The sequence below is a fragment of the Gorilla gorilla genome, chromosome 3 (assembly GCF_029281585.2).
Source record: "Gorilla gorilla gorilla isolate KB3781 chromosome 3, NHGRI_mGorGor1-v2.1_pri, whole genome shotgun sequence".
In the NCBI taxonomy this organism is placed as follows: Eukaryota; Metazoa; Chordata; class Mammalia; order Primates; family Hominidae; genus Gorilla; species Gorilla gorilla.
In genome coordinates, this window is record NC_073227.2 from 106,945,020 (window position 1) to 106,957,699 (window position 12,680).

Below are 12,680 nucleotides of genomic sequence, written 5' to 3' on the forward strand. Positions count from 1 at the left end.
CTTTGAGGGTATATATAAGCACATGGGCAGGTATATGAAGCATTTGAAATAGGTCATGAGGACTACCTCACTAAGCCAATGAATGAGGCCATTAGACAAGAAGTCCTCCACCTAACATTTCCATCTCTAAACATGAAACATGCTCCTTTCCCTTTGACTTCAGCAGACCAGATGAAGTATCATTGGAAAGGTAATCACTCTCTAATCTTTGTGACTTTACCTGTTGCTTACCCACCTCCTCCTGTATCTTGGAACTTTCATGATCTGACTGGTATTTACCACTTAGCTTCATCTCTTGTCTTCTCTTCCCCTTCTCTGGATAGTCTACAGAATTTGAATACCTCCTACTGTTTCTTGTCTCTCTCTTAATACAGGTTATTTCCTCTACCTGGAAGGCCTTAACTATAACCCCCTTATATCTTCTTTATCTACTTTCTTCTTACTTACACCCTCCTCCCTCATCCCAACCTTGGAATCATTTCTAAAATCTTCCTTTCTGGTCTAATTAAATACCCTTTTTGGAATCCCATGGCACTTTGAACCATTATGATATTTAACACAATATATATTATAATCATTGATTTATCCTCTCACCTGCTAGATATTTTTAGTTTGTTTTTGTTTGCTTGTTTTTTTGTGTGTATGTGTGTGTGTTTAATGTCTGGTACCACACCACACCTATTCAACTTTTAGTCCCAGACTCATGGTCCTGAAGTCTAAAGGCTTGTTGGTAGAATTCAGTCCTTGTGATTGTAGGACCTTTTCTTCCTGGTCGTTGGCTGGGATACACTTTTGGCTCCTAGAGGCCACCCTTAGGTCCTTGCGATATGCCCCACTACGTAGGCAGTTTACAACATGAAAGGAATCTTGAGGGCAATCACAGAATGCTGCTTAGCACACTATTTTTTACAATGTAAAGGACAAATATGAATTTTTACTTGATCTTTTGTGTTTTATCCTTATTTGTTTCCTTTGGTTGCTGTCCAGTAGACATTTTAAGTCTATGTAATTTAGGAAGATCAGCAGTATCCTAAAGCAATGATCTTAGCATAAGTCTGTAGGTAGCGAGGAAAGGTGTTGTAGAAAGACAATACTCAACATCAAAATTCTACCATTGCATTGTTTTCTGTTGGTACCTTCCAGTTGGTGAAGAGAAAGAACAAATGTGAAATTAGAGATTTCCCCCCTGGTTTTACTTTTCTCCTAAGTTTAAATGATGCAGAGAGGGACTGAAGAATTCCAGAGTTTTTCTTCTTATTCTTTGAAGCTGTCCTTTGAAAGCAGGGACTAGGCATTCATGATTTCTATTTAGATAAGTAGTTGACATGAACCGGAGGCCCAGAAAGGCAATTTAGACTTGTGTTTATTTTAGTTTATCTTCTTTCACAGGGAAAGCATAATGGAAAAGTTGACAAATACTAAACATTGCTCCAACTGCAACAAAAACATTTAGATACATGCTGTTTCTACCTTGTGGCAACATCCAATTAAAACTTCACTGAGCTTTATCCCTTTTTCTCCTTAAAATTCCAATTCTTTCTTAGTTTTTTCTAACTATATTAGGCAATAATATTTTTTCTCTACTACCTGATCTATAACTACTTCTAATGGAAAGAAATATTAACGTATTTTGTATTAGGGAGATGAACCCTTAATCTTCTACACCTCTAATAGTGCTTTTATTAGTGAGAGTGCAAAGATGCTGGAACTCTTTGCATTGTTGGTGGGGATGTAAAATGGTGCAGCTACTATGAAAAACAGTAATCCTGAATAAATTAAAAATAGAATTACCATATGATTTAGCAATTCCACTTTTGGGTATACAGTTGAACCTCAAGTTTTGGGGGAATCAAAAGTTATATGTGGATTTTCAACTGCACAGAGAGTCAGTTCCCCCAACCCCTACGTTATTCAAGGGTCAGCTGTATATCCAAAATAATTCAAAGCAGGATCTCAAAGAGATATCTGCATACCCATGTTCATCACAGCATTATGTGTAATAGCCAAGAACTGGAAACAACCCCAAATGTTCTAAACAGGTGAATGGATACAGAAAATGTGGTATATACATACATGGTAAAATATTTTGCAGCCTTAAAAAAGAAGGAAATCCTGTCACATGCTATAACATGGATGAACCTTGAGGACATTATGTGAAGCAAAATAAGCTAGTCATTTAGGACAAGTACTAAATGATTCCACTCATATGAAATATCTAAAATAGTCAAAATCATAGAAACAGAAAGTACAAAGTTGGTTACCAAGGGCATTTCAGTTTTACAAGGTAAAGTTCCAGAGGTCTGTTCAATAACGATGTGAATATATTTAACACTACTGAACTATACACTTAAAAATGGGTTAAAATAGTAAATTTAACATTGTATATTTTTACCACAATAAAAAAAATGAGAAAAGTTAACTTTTAGAAAACAAATTTACCATTTATTATTATTTCTTAAAAAGCAAATGTTACCTGAAGTTGTGGTTAGTTTCTTCTAACACTAAAAACATTCAGGCAGCTTCATGGAACAAAGAAAAGGATTGCTGTTTCACCTTTGATTGGGTTTAGATTTTTGGTTTTTTTTTCTTTTTAACAGCTTTATTGAGGCATGTTTGACATATAATAAACTGTACATATTTAAAGTGTATAATTTGTTAAGTTTTGACATATGTGTGTACCTATGAGATCATCACCACAATCAGAATAATGGACATATTTATGACCTCCAAATGTTTCCACGTTTCCTCATGCCCCTTTTTAATCTTTCCCACATGCCTCTCCATAGGGCAATACCATCTTCAGGCAACCACTGATCTGCTTTCTGTAACTGTAAATTAGTTTGCATTTTCTATAATTTTGTATAAATGTAATCATACAACATATACACTTGTTTCTGTCTTGCTTTCTTCATTTAGCATAATTATTTCAGATTTATCCATGTTGTCACATGTATCAGTAATAATTTTTATTGCTGATTAGTATTCCATTGTGAGGATATACTAAGATTTTTTTTTGTCCATTCACCTGTTGATAGATATTTGCTTGTTTCCAGTTTTTAGCTGTTACAATTAAAACTGCTATGAACATTTGTGTACAGGTCTTTGTATGGACATATGCTTTAAGTTCTATTGGGTAAGCAGCTTGGCATGGAATGGCTAGGTCATATGTTAAGTGTATATTTAACTTTTTAAGAAACTATATTAACAGTTTTCCAAAGTGTACCATTTTACGTTCCCACTAGCAATGTATGAAAATTCCAGTTTCTCTACATCTTTGTCAATACTTAGTATGCTTTGTCAACACATTGTGGTTAATCTTTTTAATTTTAGATATCCTCATAGCTATGTAGTCATATCTCATTGTTTTATTTTTATTTTCCTAATGACTAATGATGTTGAGAATTGTTTCATGTGCTCATTTGCCAGCCGTATATCTTCTCTGATGTCCATTCAAATCTAAAAAAAACGGGATTGTTTGGTTTTTTAATTATATATTCTGGATATAAGTCCTTTATCAGTTATATGATTTGCAGTATTTTTCCTTAGTTTGTGGTTCATTTTTTAACAGTTCTTTCTTTTCAAATAGCAAAGATGTTTAATTTTGATGAATTCCAGTTTATCAATTTTGTTTTTCTATTCTGGGTCATGCATTTGTTTTCATATCTCCAAAAACATTGGCTAACTGAAGTCACAATGATTTTCCCCTAACTTTTTAATAGCCTTCAAGACCTTATTGTGTGCAGAAAAGCTTATTGAAAATTATTTTTAAATGAACATTCTTATTACATTAAAAATTCTAAAACCTGTGTCTTACTTTTTTTTTTAATGGGGTATTGCTCTGTTGCCCAGGCTGGAGTGGAGTGGTGCAATTATAGCATTGCAGTCTCCACCTCCCAGGCTCAAGCAATCCTCCCATCTCAACCTCTCAAGTAGCTGGGACTACAGGCACGCACCATCATGTTCAGCTAATTTTTTAAAAAAGTATTATTATTTATAGAGACGAGATATCGCTGTATTGCCCAGGCAGTCTTGAACCCCTGGACTCAAGTGATCCTCTCACCTTGGCCTCCCAAAGTGCTGGGATTACAGGCATAAGTCACTGCACCTGGCCATAGTTCTTAAGCTTTTAAGGTCAATTTAATTATTTTTTCTATTTATACATGCAGAAAATTTCAAGGGACCCTTTGAGTGTATAATCTCATTTTCAAATCTAGTCAATTAACATCCCATAAACACTTTAAACTGCATTCATACAATTAAAAGCCAATTTTTAAAGTATTTCTTGTATCTGACTGACAGAAAAAACCTTCCCAAGTACCCAAATAAGTCTTCTAATGAATGAAAACTTATATAGTTAAGACTTATGTACAGCAAGCCTTTAAGGGTCTCTTGTATGTTCCAGTGGCATTCTGTATGTTTTAAAATACAAGCCTCAACCATTTTCTCATTACACTATTTAAATTGGAATCACCATGCTAATCTGTTATTCTAACTCACCTATTTCTCCTAGCTAAGATACTATATATGTACAGATTCTTTAATTTTAAAAAATACTAATATATGGGCTGTGTCTCAAACTTTTCTATACTTAATTCTGAATCTTCCTGGATGAAAAGATGCTTACAGTTTTGGGGTTGCCTTCTCAACTCACTGTGGTTTTTTAATGACCAAAGATGTCCTTAGCCTGGATGGTGAGTGAATCCTTGCTCAAACTAGTGGCATACACAGAGCTCTATTTTATAGCTGCTTTGTTCTTGAAACAGCGTGTTTCTATTAGCCCTATTTCTTTAGATTCAAGTTAAACATTCCTAATTAATCTGTCTCCAGACAGGTTATTTTATCACTTGATTGGATTTAGTTAATCTGTTTACTGTTCATTCTGTTCTCAATCACTCGTATGTACTAGCTGTGCGTGCCACAATCCTTAAGGATTAAAATGACATCTGTTAGAATCTCCCTGTGGCTTTGTCTCTGTGAGCAGTTTTAAGGTCATGTCAGTAATACCTGTGTTAACCAAAAACATAATAATGATTCTGGTTATGTGATATAATTAATTTTTCTTATTTGAAATTTTTTCCAAAAACTTTCTAGTTATCATGCAGCATATAACTTTCAAGAGAATAAAAGTAAATAATATGGCTATGTTTATTGTAAAATTTAACCTTTGTGATAGGTTAATGTGATAACGTCTGTCATATATCTGTACTCCCAAGTTACCTAGTACTGTGTCTAAAGGAAACAATTGAAGCAATAGGCTTTAAAATATTTTTGTAACTAATTCTGTCCTCCTCTGTTGGTTGACTTCAAGCTTTTTTCCCTCCATTTTCTTTTTTCTTTTTTGCATTCCTCTTCAGCTTCTGCATTTCTTTCATTCCCTTGTTATCTTTGGAGCTAATGATCTGAAGTGCTATAATAACAGTAAAATAAACGTGAGAGAGAAAGATGGTGCTAGTAGGCAATTTATAAGCTGATAGCTTTGTTGTTTCTTTTCTAGAAAGCTGCTGTAATACTACATTAAATTCTGACATTGGGTAATTAGAATGAGGCAGTTTTAAAAAAATCTTTAAGTTCTTGCCTAGCAAAGCTGTAAATTAAAAATATTAAATCTATTCTGATAGCTTGATGATAACTTTGAAAAACAAATGTTCCTTTCTATGTTTTGGAGTTCTAAGAAGTTCTAACCAGAAATGTTCATAAAGATCCCATATTGAATGTACAAAAAAAGTTTAAATAAAAATTAACACAGTATTGATATAATTCCTACCCGATTCAATCAAGCAACAGAGGTATAATTAGTAATCTTTGTAGCTAGAAAAATTAATTGCTGAAAAAATTCTATTGCGTGAGAAGTTACTTTTAACCTTTTCATTTTTTTATTTATAGGGAATAATTATATTTTAAAACCCAATTTATTTTTAAAAAGTAAGGAAAAACAGTATCTTAAGATTTAAAACCTAGTCTGTCTCTTGTGCTCTCTATATATACACATAAATATATGTGCGTATGCATGTATAAAGCCAACATACTGGTTTTACAATGGGATACATAAGATATCATCATAAGCAACCTAATTTTGTTCTCCTTCCTTTTGTCCTTCCTTCCTTCCTTCCTTCCTTATATCACCAGAGGAAGTTCTGCCTCTGTATAAAAACCCAGATTCATAATTCCCTCCTTGCCCTTTGGTAATACTAATGACTGCAGTCACTTAAACTCCGTAATTAAAAGTACCTAGTCAGTATATTAATCAACATTTCAATGTCCATTCAGAGCTAAAACTTTTCCCTTCCCTAGCTAAGATTATCTATAGATGGAAGACAGTGTGATTAGCTTCTCTTTTTGTTGCTTATCTCCTCACTCACTGGCAAGTTGCTATATCTGACCCCATCAGGATCTAGACCAGGGGAAGGAAGAGAGAAAGCAAGGCAAACAGTTTTTGTTATTGTTTTTCCCACATTCCTGTTGTGAAATTGCTTTACTGTTTTTGAACTTGATATGTGTTTAAGGCTGGCCCTTTTTCTTCGGTGTGCTTTTGTGGGTTCTTCACAATCCTTCACTGGAACTACACTACACGTGACACTCCAGACTTTTTCCCTCCAACTAGCCAGTAACCCCTAACCCCTCTAGCCCTCAGCCTAGTTTTCTTTCAGGCCATTCCACAGTAGAAATAATTCTAATTTGAATCCTTCTTCTTTCTCTTTCTCCTCTTCTTTCCCTTCTCTCCTTTTCCCCTCCTCCCCCTGCGCCTCCTCCCTTCTTCCTTTTTCTTGGTGGTGGTCTGGGTACTTCAGGTGGAACTCTGGGTAGAATTTTTTAAACAGCTTTTCGAGATATACTTCACATACAATAAAACTTACCCTTTAAAAAAATTCTTTTTAGTTTTTTAGAAACAGTCTCACTCTGTCAACCAGGCTGGAGTACAGAAGCATGATCATAGCTCACTGTAACCTCAGACTCCTGGGCTCAAGTGAGCCTCCCTTTTCAGCCTCCTTAATAGGTAGGACTACAGTAGGCACCACCATGCCTGGCTGATTTTATTTTTTTGTAGAGATGAGGGTCTCCCCATGTTGTCCAGGCTGGTTTTGAACTTCTGGCCTGAAGCGATCCTCCTGCCTTAGCCTCCCAAATTGCTGGGATTACAGGCTTAAGCCACTATGCTCAGCCTTCACCCTTATAAAGTGTACCTTTAGTTATTTTTAGAATTTTTGTGCAACCATTGCCACTATCTAAATTTTAGGACATTTTAATCCTCTGGGTAGGATTTCATATAGGTCCAAGCTGGCCCTCTGTGTGGCCGTGCTTCCTTGCCCCTCTCTTACCCTGAGCAGTGGAAGTATAGCTGGCTTCTGATACAGTATGTCTCCTCACTCTTGTGTGCCCTCTCCTGTCTACCTCATGTTGCTGCCTCAGAGTGATAGGCAACACCTTTAGATTCCTAAAGTGTGTATTAGGCACTGCCTGCTGTGCCCTCCACTAACTCCAGAGAACATATATCAAGGACTCCCAGGGGTCCCATTGAAGCTTCTTTCACTGGCTTGAGGTGAAAGGAAGGCACCTTTCCACATCCCTCCCGCTTTGGAGGAGACATGAAAATCAGCACACAACTCTCTTCAAAGAAATTCTTGTTCTATCTTTGCTCTACTCTTTATACCCTGAGTATATGCGTTAGAGCTATCTAACCAGTTCTCAGACATATTACTTTGGAAATTTGCTACAGGGTAGTCCTTCACACAAGTCATGTTGGTATCTGATTGCTAATATTATCTGATCCCTCAGTTGAAACTTCCAATTTATTAATATTTTTCATGTAGAAGATAACTCACATATCTTTAGAAAGGAATGAAGCTTCTACTTTTTTCTCTTGAATAAATATGCTATTATGTAATAAAGTCAATGAGAACCTAGAGACTTTGGTGCAGGCAGGGGATCTAAATAAATAATCGCACTTCTTGTACAACCTAAGTAAAAACGCTTTTGGCTTTTTTAAAGCAGTATCTTATAGTTTCCTTTTAACTATCACATTGTATATATAAGTAGACACCCTGGAGGCAGACTTTAAGCATAAAATGTATTAGTAAACATTTAAAAAGGAAAGTGAAAGGACAAGACTGGCCTCATTTATAGTTGGAATTGCTTTTTTCAGTCAGGATTAAGTACCATAAATGTAAATTAAAAGAAAATAGTAGCTTGTCTTGTTAGTTGAGTAAACAAAGTCAACTTTTATCTAAAACAGATGTTTTTATAGGTTAACTTTTAAACTCCTTATTTGGCTTCTTTTCCAAATCTGCTTCTCCCTTACAGTAGAAATATACTATATATGTTATGCTTAAATTGGTTTTGTCTGGGTAGAAATCTTATGAATCACTCTAAAGAACAATTTTCAAGCTGTGTCAATTTAGGAAAATTTATATAGAAGGATTTTAACTAGTTACATTTTCCTCTTTTAACATGAAAATAGGCTTATTAAGCCCCATAGAAAATCTTAAGTTTTATCAGTATATCATCACTTAACTGAACGCCATTGGAAAAATTGACCTGACAAAAATTTCAGCACAGACACTTATCTGATCTTTTATTAATTCACCTTCTGTAGAATCATATATCAAAGCATGTTCACAAGCATAGCCACTTCCCTTGTCATAGCCACCCAAAATGACATTTTTATTGTTACTATCATTCCTGTGTTACAATAGGGAAACAGAGGTTTAAAGGAAAAGTGACTTTGCCAACAAAGCTGGGTCTGGAAATAATTGCATTTAGTGCAAAATATACAGTTATAGTATATATGTTGGAGATAATAGAAATCAACTAAAGAATGGAAGAAATGTGTTCCATCTTATTCCCAACTTCCACTACCATGGCTGTAGGTTCTCCTCTCTATTTCTCTCTACTTTTATATCTGGGATGGATAGGATGAAACCTGGAACAGAAATCTGAAAGGCCTTCAGTTCAGTCTGACTGCTTTGGTTTATGATCTGTATTTTGGTGCCTCCTAGTACCCTGGGGTGTCTTCCTTTTTCCATAAAGCAGTCACCACCCCCATTCTCCAGTTCTGTCTCTGAAGTTGACCGTGTTGGGCTAGGGCAAGTGGTTGTTTTGAGGGTTTTTCCCTCCAATTCCTTTACCTTCTGTGAGTTTAAGATAACATTTAGATTGGTAGCCATATTGAGAAATTAGGTAGACAGGGGGCTTATAGTCTGTCATCACTGATGTAGAGCTTTTACTACTGCAAGTACAGTTAAGTTGCTGATGCATAGACCATCTGTTACCTTTGTTTCCCAGGTAATATGCACGTGTCACTAGCTGAGGCCCTGGAGGTTCGGGGTGGACCACTTCAGGAGGAAGAAATATGGGCTGTATTAAATCAAAGTGCTGAAAGTCTCCAAGAATTATTCAGAAAAGGTAAGCTGCTGCTGCTGCTGCTGCTGCTGTTGCTGTTGTTTCAGTATTGGGTAGCTAAAAAACAGATACAGGGTCAGAGATTAGATTTTTGTTTCATTATTCCTGTGCCTTTGGCAGAGTGTGAAAGGAATACTTTCCTTATCTCTTTTAGGGCTGAAAAAGCTCAGCTATTATCTACATTCATTTGAATATCTTCTATGTGCCCAATATTGCACCAGGCAGCAAAAGTGTAATGGTGATTGAAACCAAAACAGTTCTTCTCAGTTTAGAGCTCACAGTTCAATGTGGAAAATAGCTATTAATAAAATATTTGGGCCAGGTGCAGTGGCTTACACCTCTGTTCCCAGCACTTTGGGAGGCTGAGGTTGGGGTGTCACTTGAGGTCAGGCGGTTGAGACCAGCCTGGCGAACATGATGAAACCCCATCTCTACTAAAAATACAAAATTTAGCCGATGTAGTGGTGGGCACCTGTAATCCCAGCTACTCGGGAGGCTGAGGCAGGAGAATCACTTGAATCCAGGAGGTGGAGGTTGCAGTGAGCCGAGATTATGCCACTGCACTCCAGCCTGGGTGACAGAGTGAGACTCCTCTCAAAAAATAAATAAATACACACACACACACACACGAACACATTTGTACTGTATAAACAAATGTAAAAAATGCAGCCATGACAAGGGCTAAAAAGGAGGGATTCAGTGACTTTCTGAGAACTCATAATAGGAGGATTTGACTTGATCATGGCACAGAAAAGGAAGGCTCTCCTACACAAGCTAAGACCCAAAAGAAAAGTTAACCAGGTGAGAGGGAGGGGAAAAAAATCTGGTAGAATAATATATGCATCCCTGTTACTCTAAATCGGAATGATATAGGGTCAACAAGTATTTTGGTGTTTCCCTGTAGAGGAGGTCACTTGGTCCAAATGGTTGTGTGGCATTGTGGAGTTAGGAAAGTTAGAATCATCCTTTGGTTGTCCAAAAACATTTGATATCATGCCAGAAGTTGCACATGAAGATGTTGTTTCCCATTCATAGCACCTGACCAAAACTTACTTAGAATAGTAGGTGAAAAAACCAAGTGTCATCTAAAGAATCAGTCTCTAAAATTGATTTGAATGCATACATCAGACACAAAAAAGCCTGACAGAAATAAGTAAGGATTGAGGGTAGTGATAGTTCTGAAGTGTGGTACCAGCAACATTAGCATCTTTTGAAAACTTGTTAGAAATGAAGGCAGAAATAAAGATGTTCTTTGAAACCAACGAGAACAAAGACACAACATACCAGAATCTCTGCGACACATTCAAAGCAGTGTGTAGAGGGAAATTTATAGCACTAAATGCCCACAAGAGAAAGCAGGAAAGATCCAAAATTGACACCCTAACATCACAATTAAAAGAACTAGAAAAGCAAGAGCAAACACATTCAAAAGCTAGCAGAAGGCAAGAAATAACTAAAATCGAGCAGAACTGAAGGAAATAGAGACTAAAAAAAACCCTTCAAACAATTAATGAATCCAGGAGCTGGTTTTTTGAAAGGATCAACAAAATTGATAGACCGCTAGCAAGACTAATAAAGAAAAAAAGAGAGAAGAATCAAATAGACGCAATAAAAAATGATAAAGGGGATATCACCACCGATCCCACAGAAATACAAACTACCATCGGAGAATACTACAAACACCTCTACACAAATAAACTAGAAAATCTAGAAGAAATGGATAAATTCCTCGACACGTACACTCTCCCAAGACTAAACCAGGAAGAAGTTGAATCTCTGAATAGACCAATAACAGGATCTGAAATTGTGGCAATAATCAATAGCTTACCAACAAAAAAGAGTCCAGGACCAGATGGATTCACAGCCGAATTCTACCAGAGGTACAAGGAATAACTGGTACCATTCCTTCTGAAACTATTCCAATCAACAGAAAAAGAGGGAATCCTCCCTAACTTATTTTATGAGGCCAGCATCATCCTGATACCAAAGCCAGGCAGAGACACAACCAAAAAAGAGAATGTTAGACTAATATCCTTGATGAACATTGATGCAAAAATCCTCAATAAACTACTGTCAAACCGAATCCAGCAGCACATCAAAAAGCTTATCCACCATGATCAAGTGGGCTTCATCCCTGGGATGCAAGGCTGGTTCAATATACGCAAATCAATAAATGTAATCCAGCATATAAACAGAACCAAAGACAAAAACCACATGATTATCTCAGTAGATGCAGAAAAGGCCTTTGACAAAATTCAACAACCCTTCATGCTAAAAACTCTCAATAAATTAGGTATTGATGGGACGTATCTCAAAATAATAAGAGCTATCTATGACAAACCCACAGCCAATATCATACTGAATGGGCAAAAACTGGAAGCATTCCCTTTGAAAACTGGCAGAAGACAGGGATGCCCTCTCTCACCACTCCTATTCAACATAGTGTTGGAAGTTCTGGCCAGGGCAATTAGGCAGGAGAAGGAAATAAAGGGTATTCAATTAGGAAAAGAGGAAGTCAAATTGCCCCCGTTTGCAGATGACATGATTGTATATCTAGAAAACCCCATCGTCTCAGCCCAAAATCTCCTTAAGCTGATAAGCAACTTCAGCAAAGTCTGAGCATACAAAATCAATGTACAAAAATCACAACCATTCTTATACACCAATAACAGACAAACAGAGATCCAAATCATGAGTGAACTCCCATTCACAGTTGCTTCAAAGAGAGTAAAATACTTAGGAATCCAACTTACAAGGGATGTGAAGGACCTCTTCAAGGAGAACTACAAACCACTGCTCAATGAAATAAAAGAGGATACAAACAAATGGAAGAATATTCCATGCTCGTGGGTAGGAAGAATCAATATTGTGAAAATGGCCATACTGCCCAAGGTAATTTATAGATTCAATGCCATCCACATCAAGCTACCAATGACTTTCTTCCCAGAATAGGAAAAAACTACTTTAAAGTTCATATGGAACCAAAAAAGAGCCCGCATCGCCAAGTCAGTCCTAAGCCAAAAGAACAAAGCTGGAGGCATCACGCTACCTGACTTTGAACTATACTACAAGGCTACAGTAACCAAAACAGCATGGTACTGGTACCACAACAGAGATATAGATCAATGGAACAGAACAGAGCCCTCAGAAATAATGCTGCATATCTACAACTATCTGATCTTTGACAAACCTGACAAAAACAAGAAATGGGGAAAGGATTCCCTATTTAATAAATGGTGCTGGGAAAACTGGCTAGCCATATGTAGAAAGCTGAAACTGGATCC

The 12,680-nt window shown here is 36.5% G+C and overlaps 1 protein-coding gene across 13 annotated transcripts in view; it reads left to right on the plus strand.

The window, feature by feature from the left end:
- PTPN13 (protein tyrosine phosphatase non-receptor type 13) overlaps positions 1-12,680 on the plus strand; it is a 222,882-nt gene that overhangs the window by 33,197 nt on the left and 177,005 nt on the right. For all 13 annotated transcript variants that reach the window (XM_019025698.4, XM_063705403.1, XM_063705405.1 and 10 more), the window contains one exon: positions 9,280-9,399. In XM_019025698.4, the coding sequence (XP_018881243.4) occupies positions 9,285-9,399 (115 nt within the window). In that variant the 5' untranslated portion in view covers positions 9,280-9,284. Of the gene's footprint in view, positions 1-9,279; positions 9,400-12,680 lie in introns of those variants that run through there.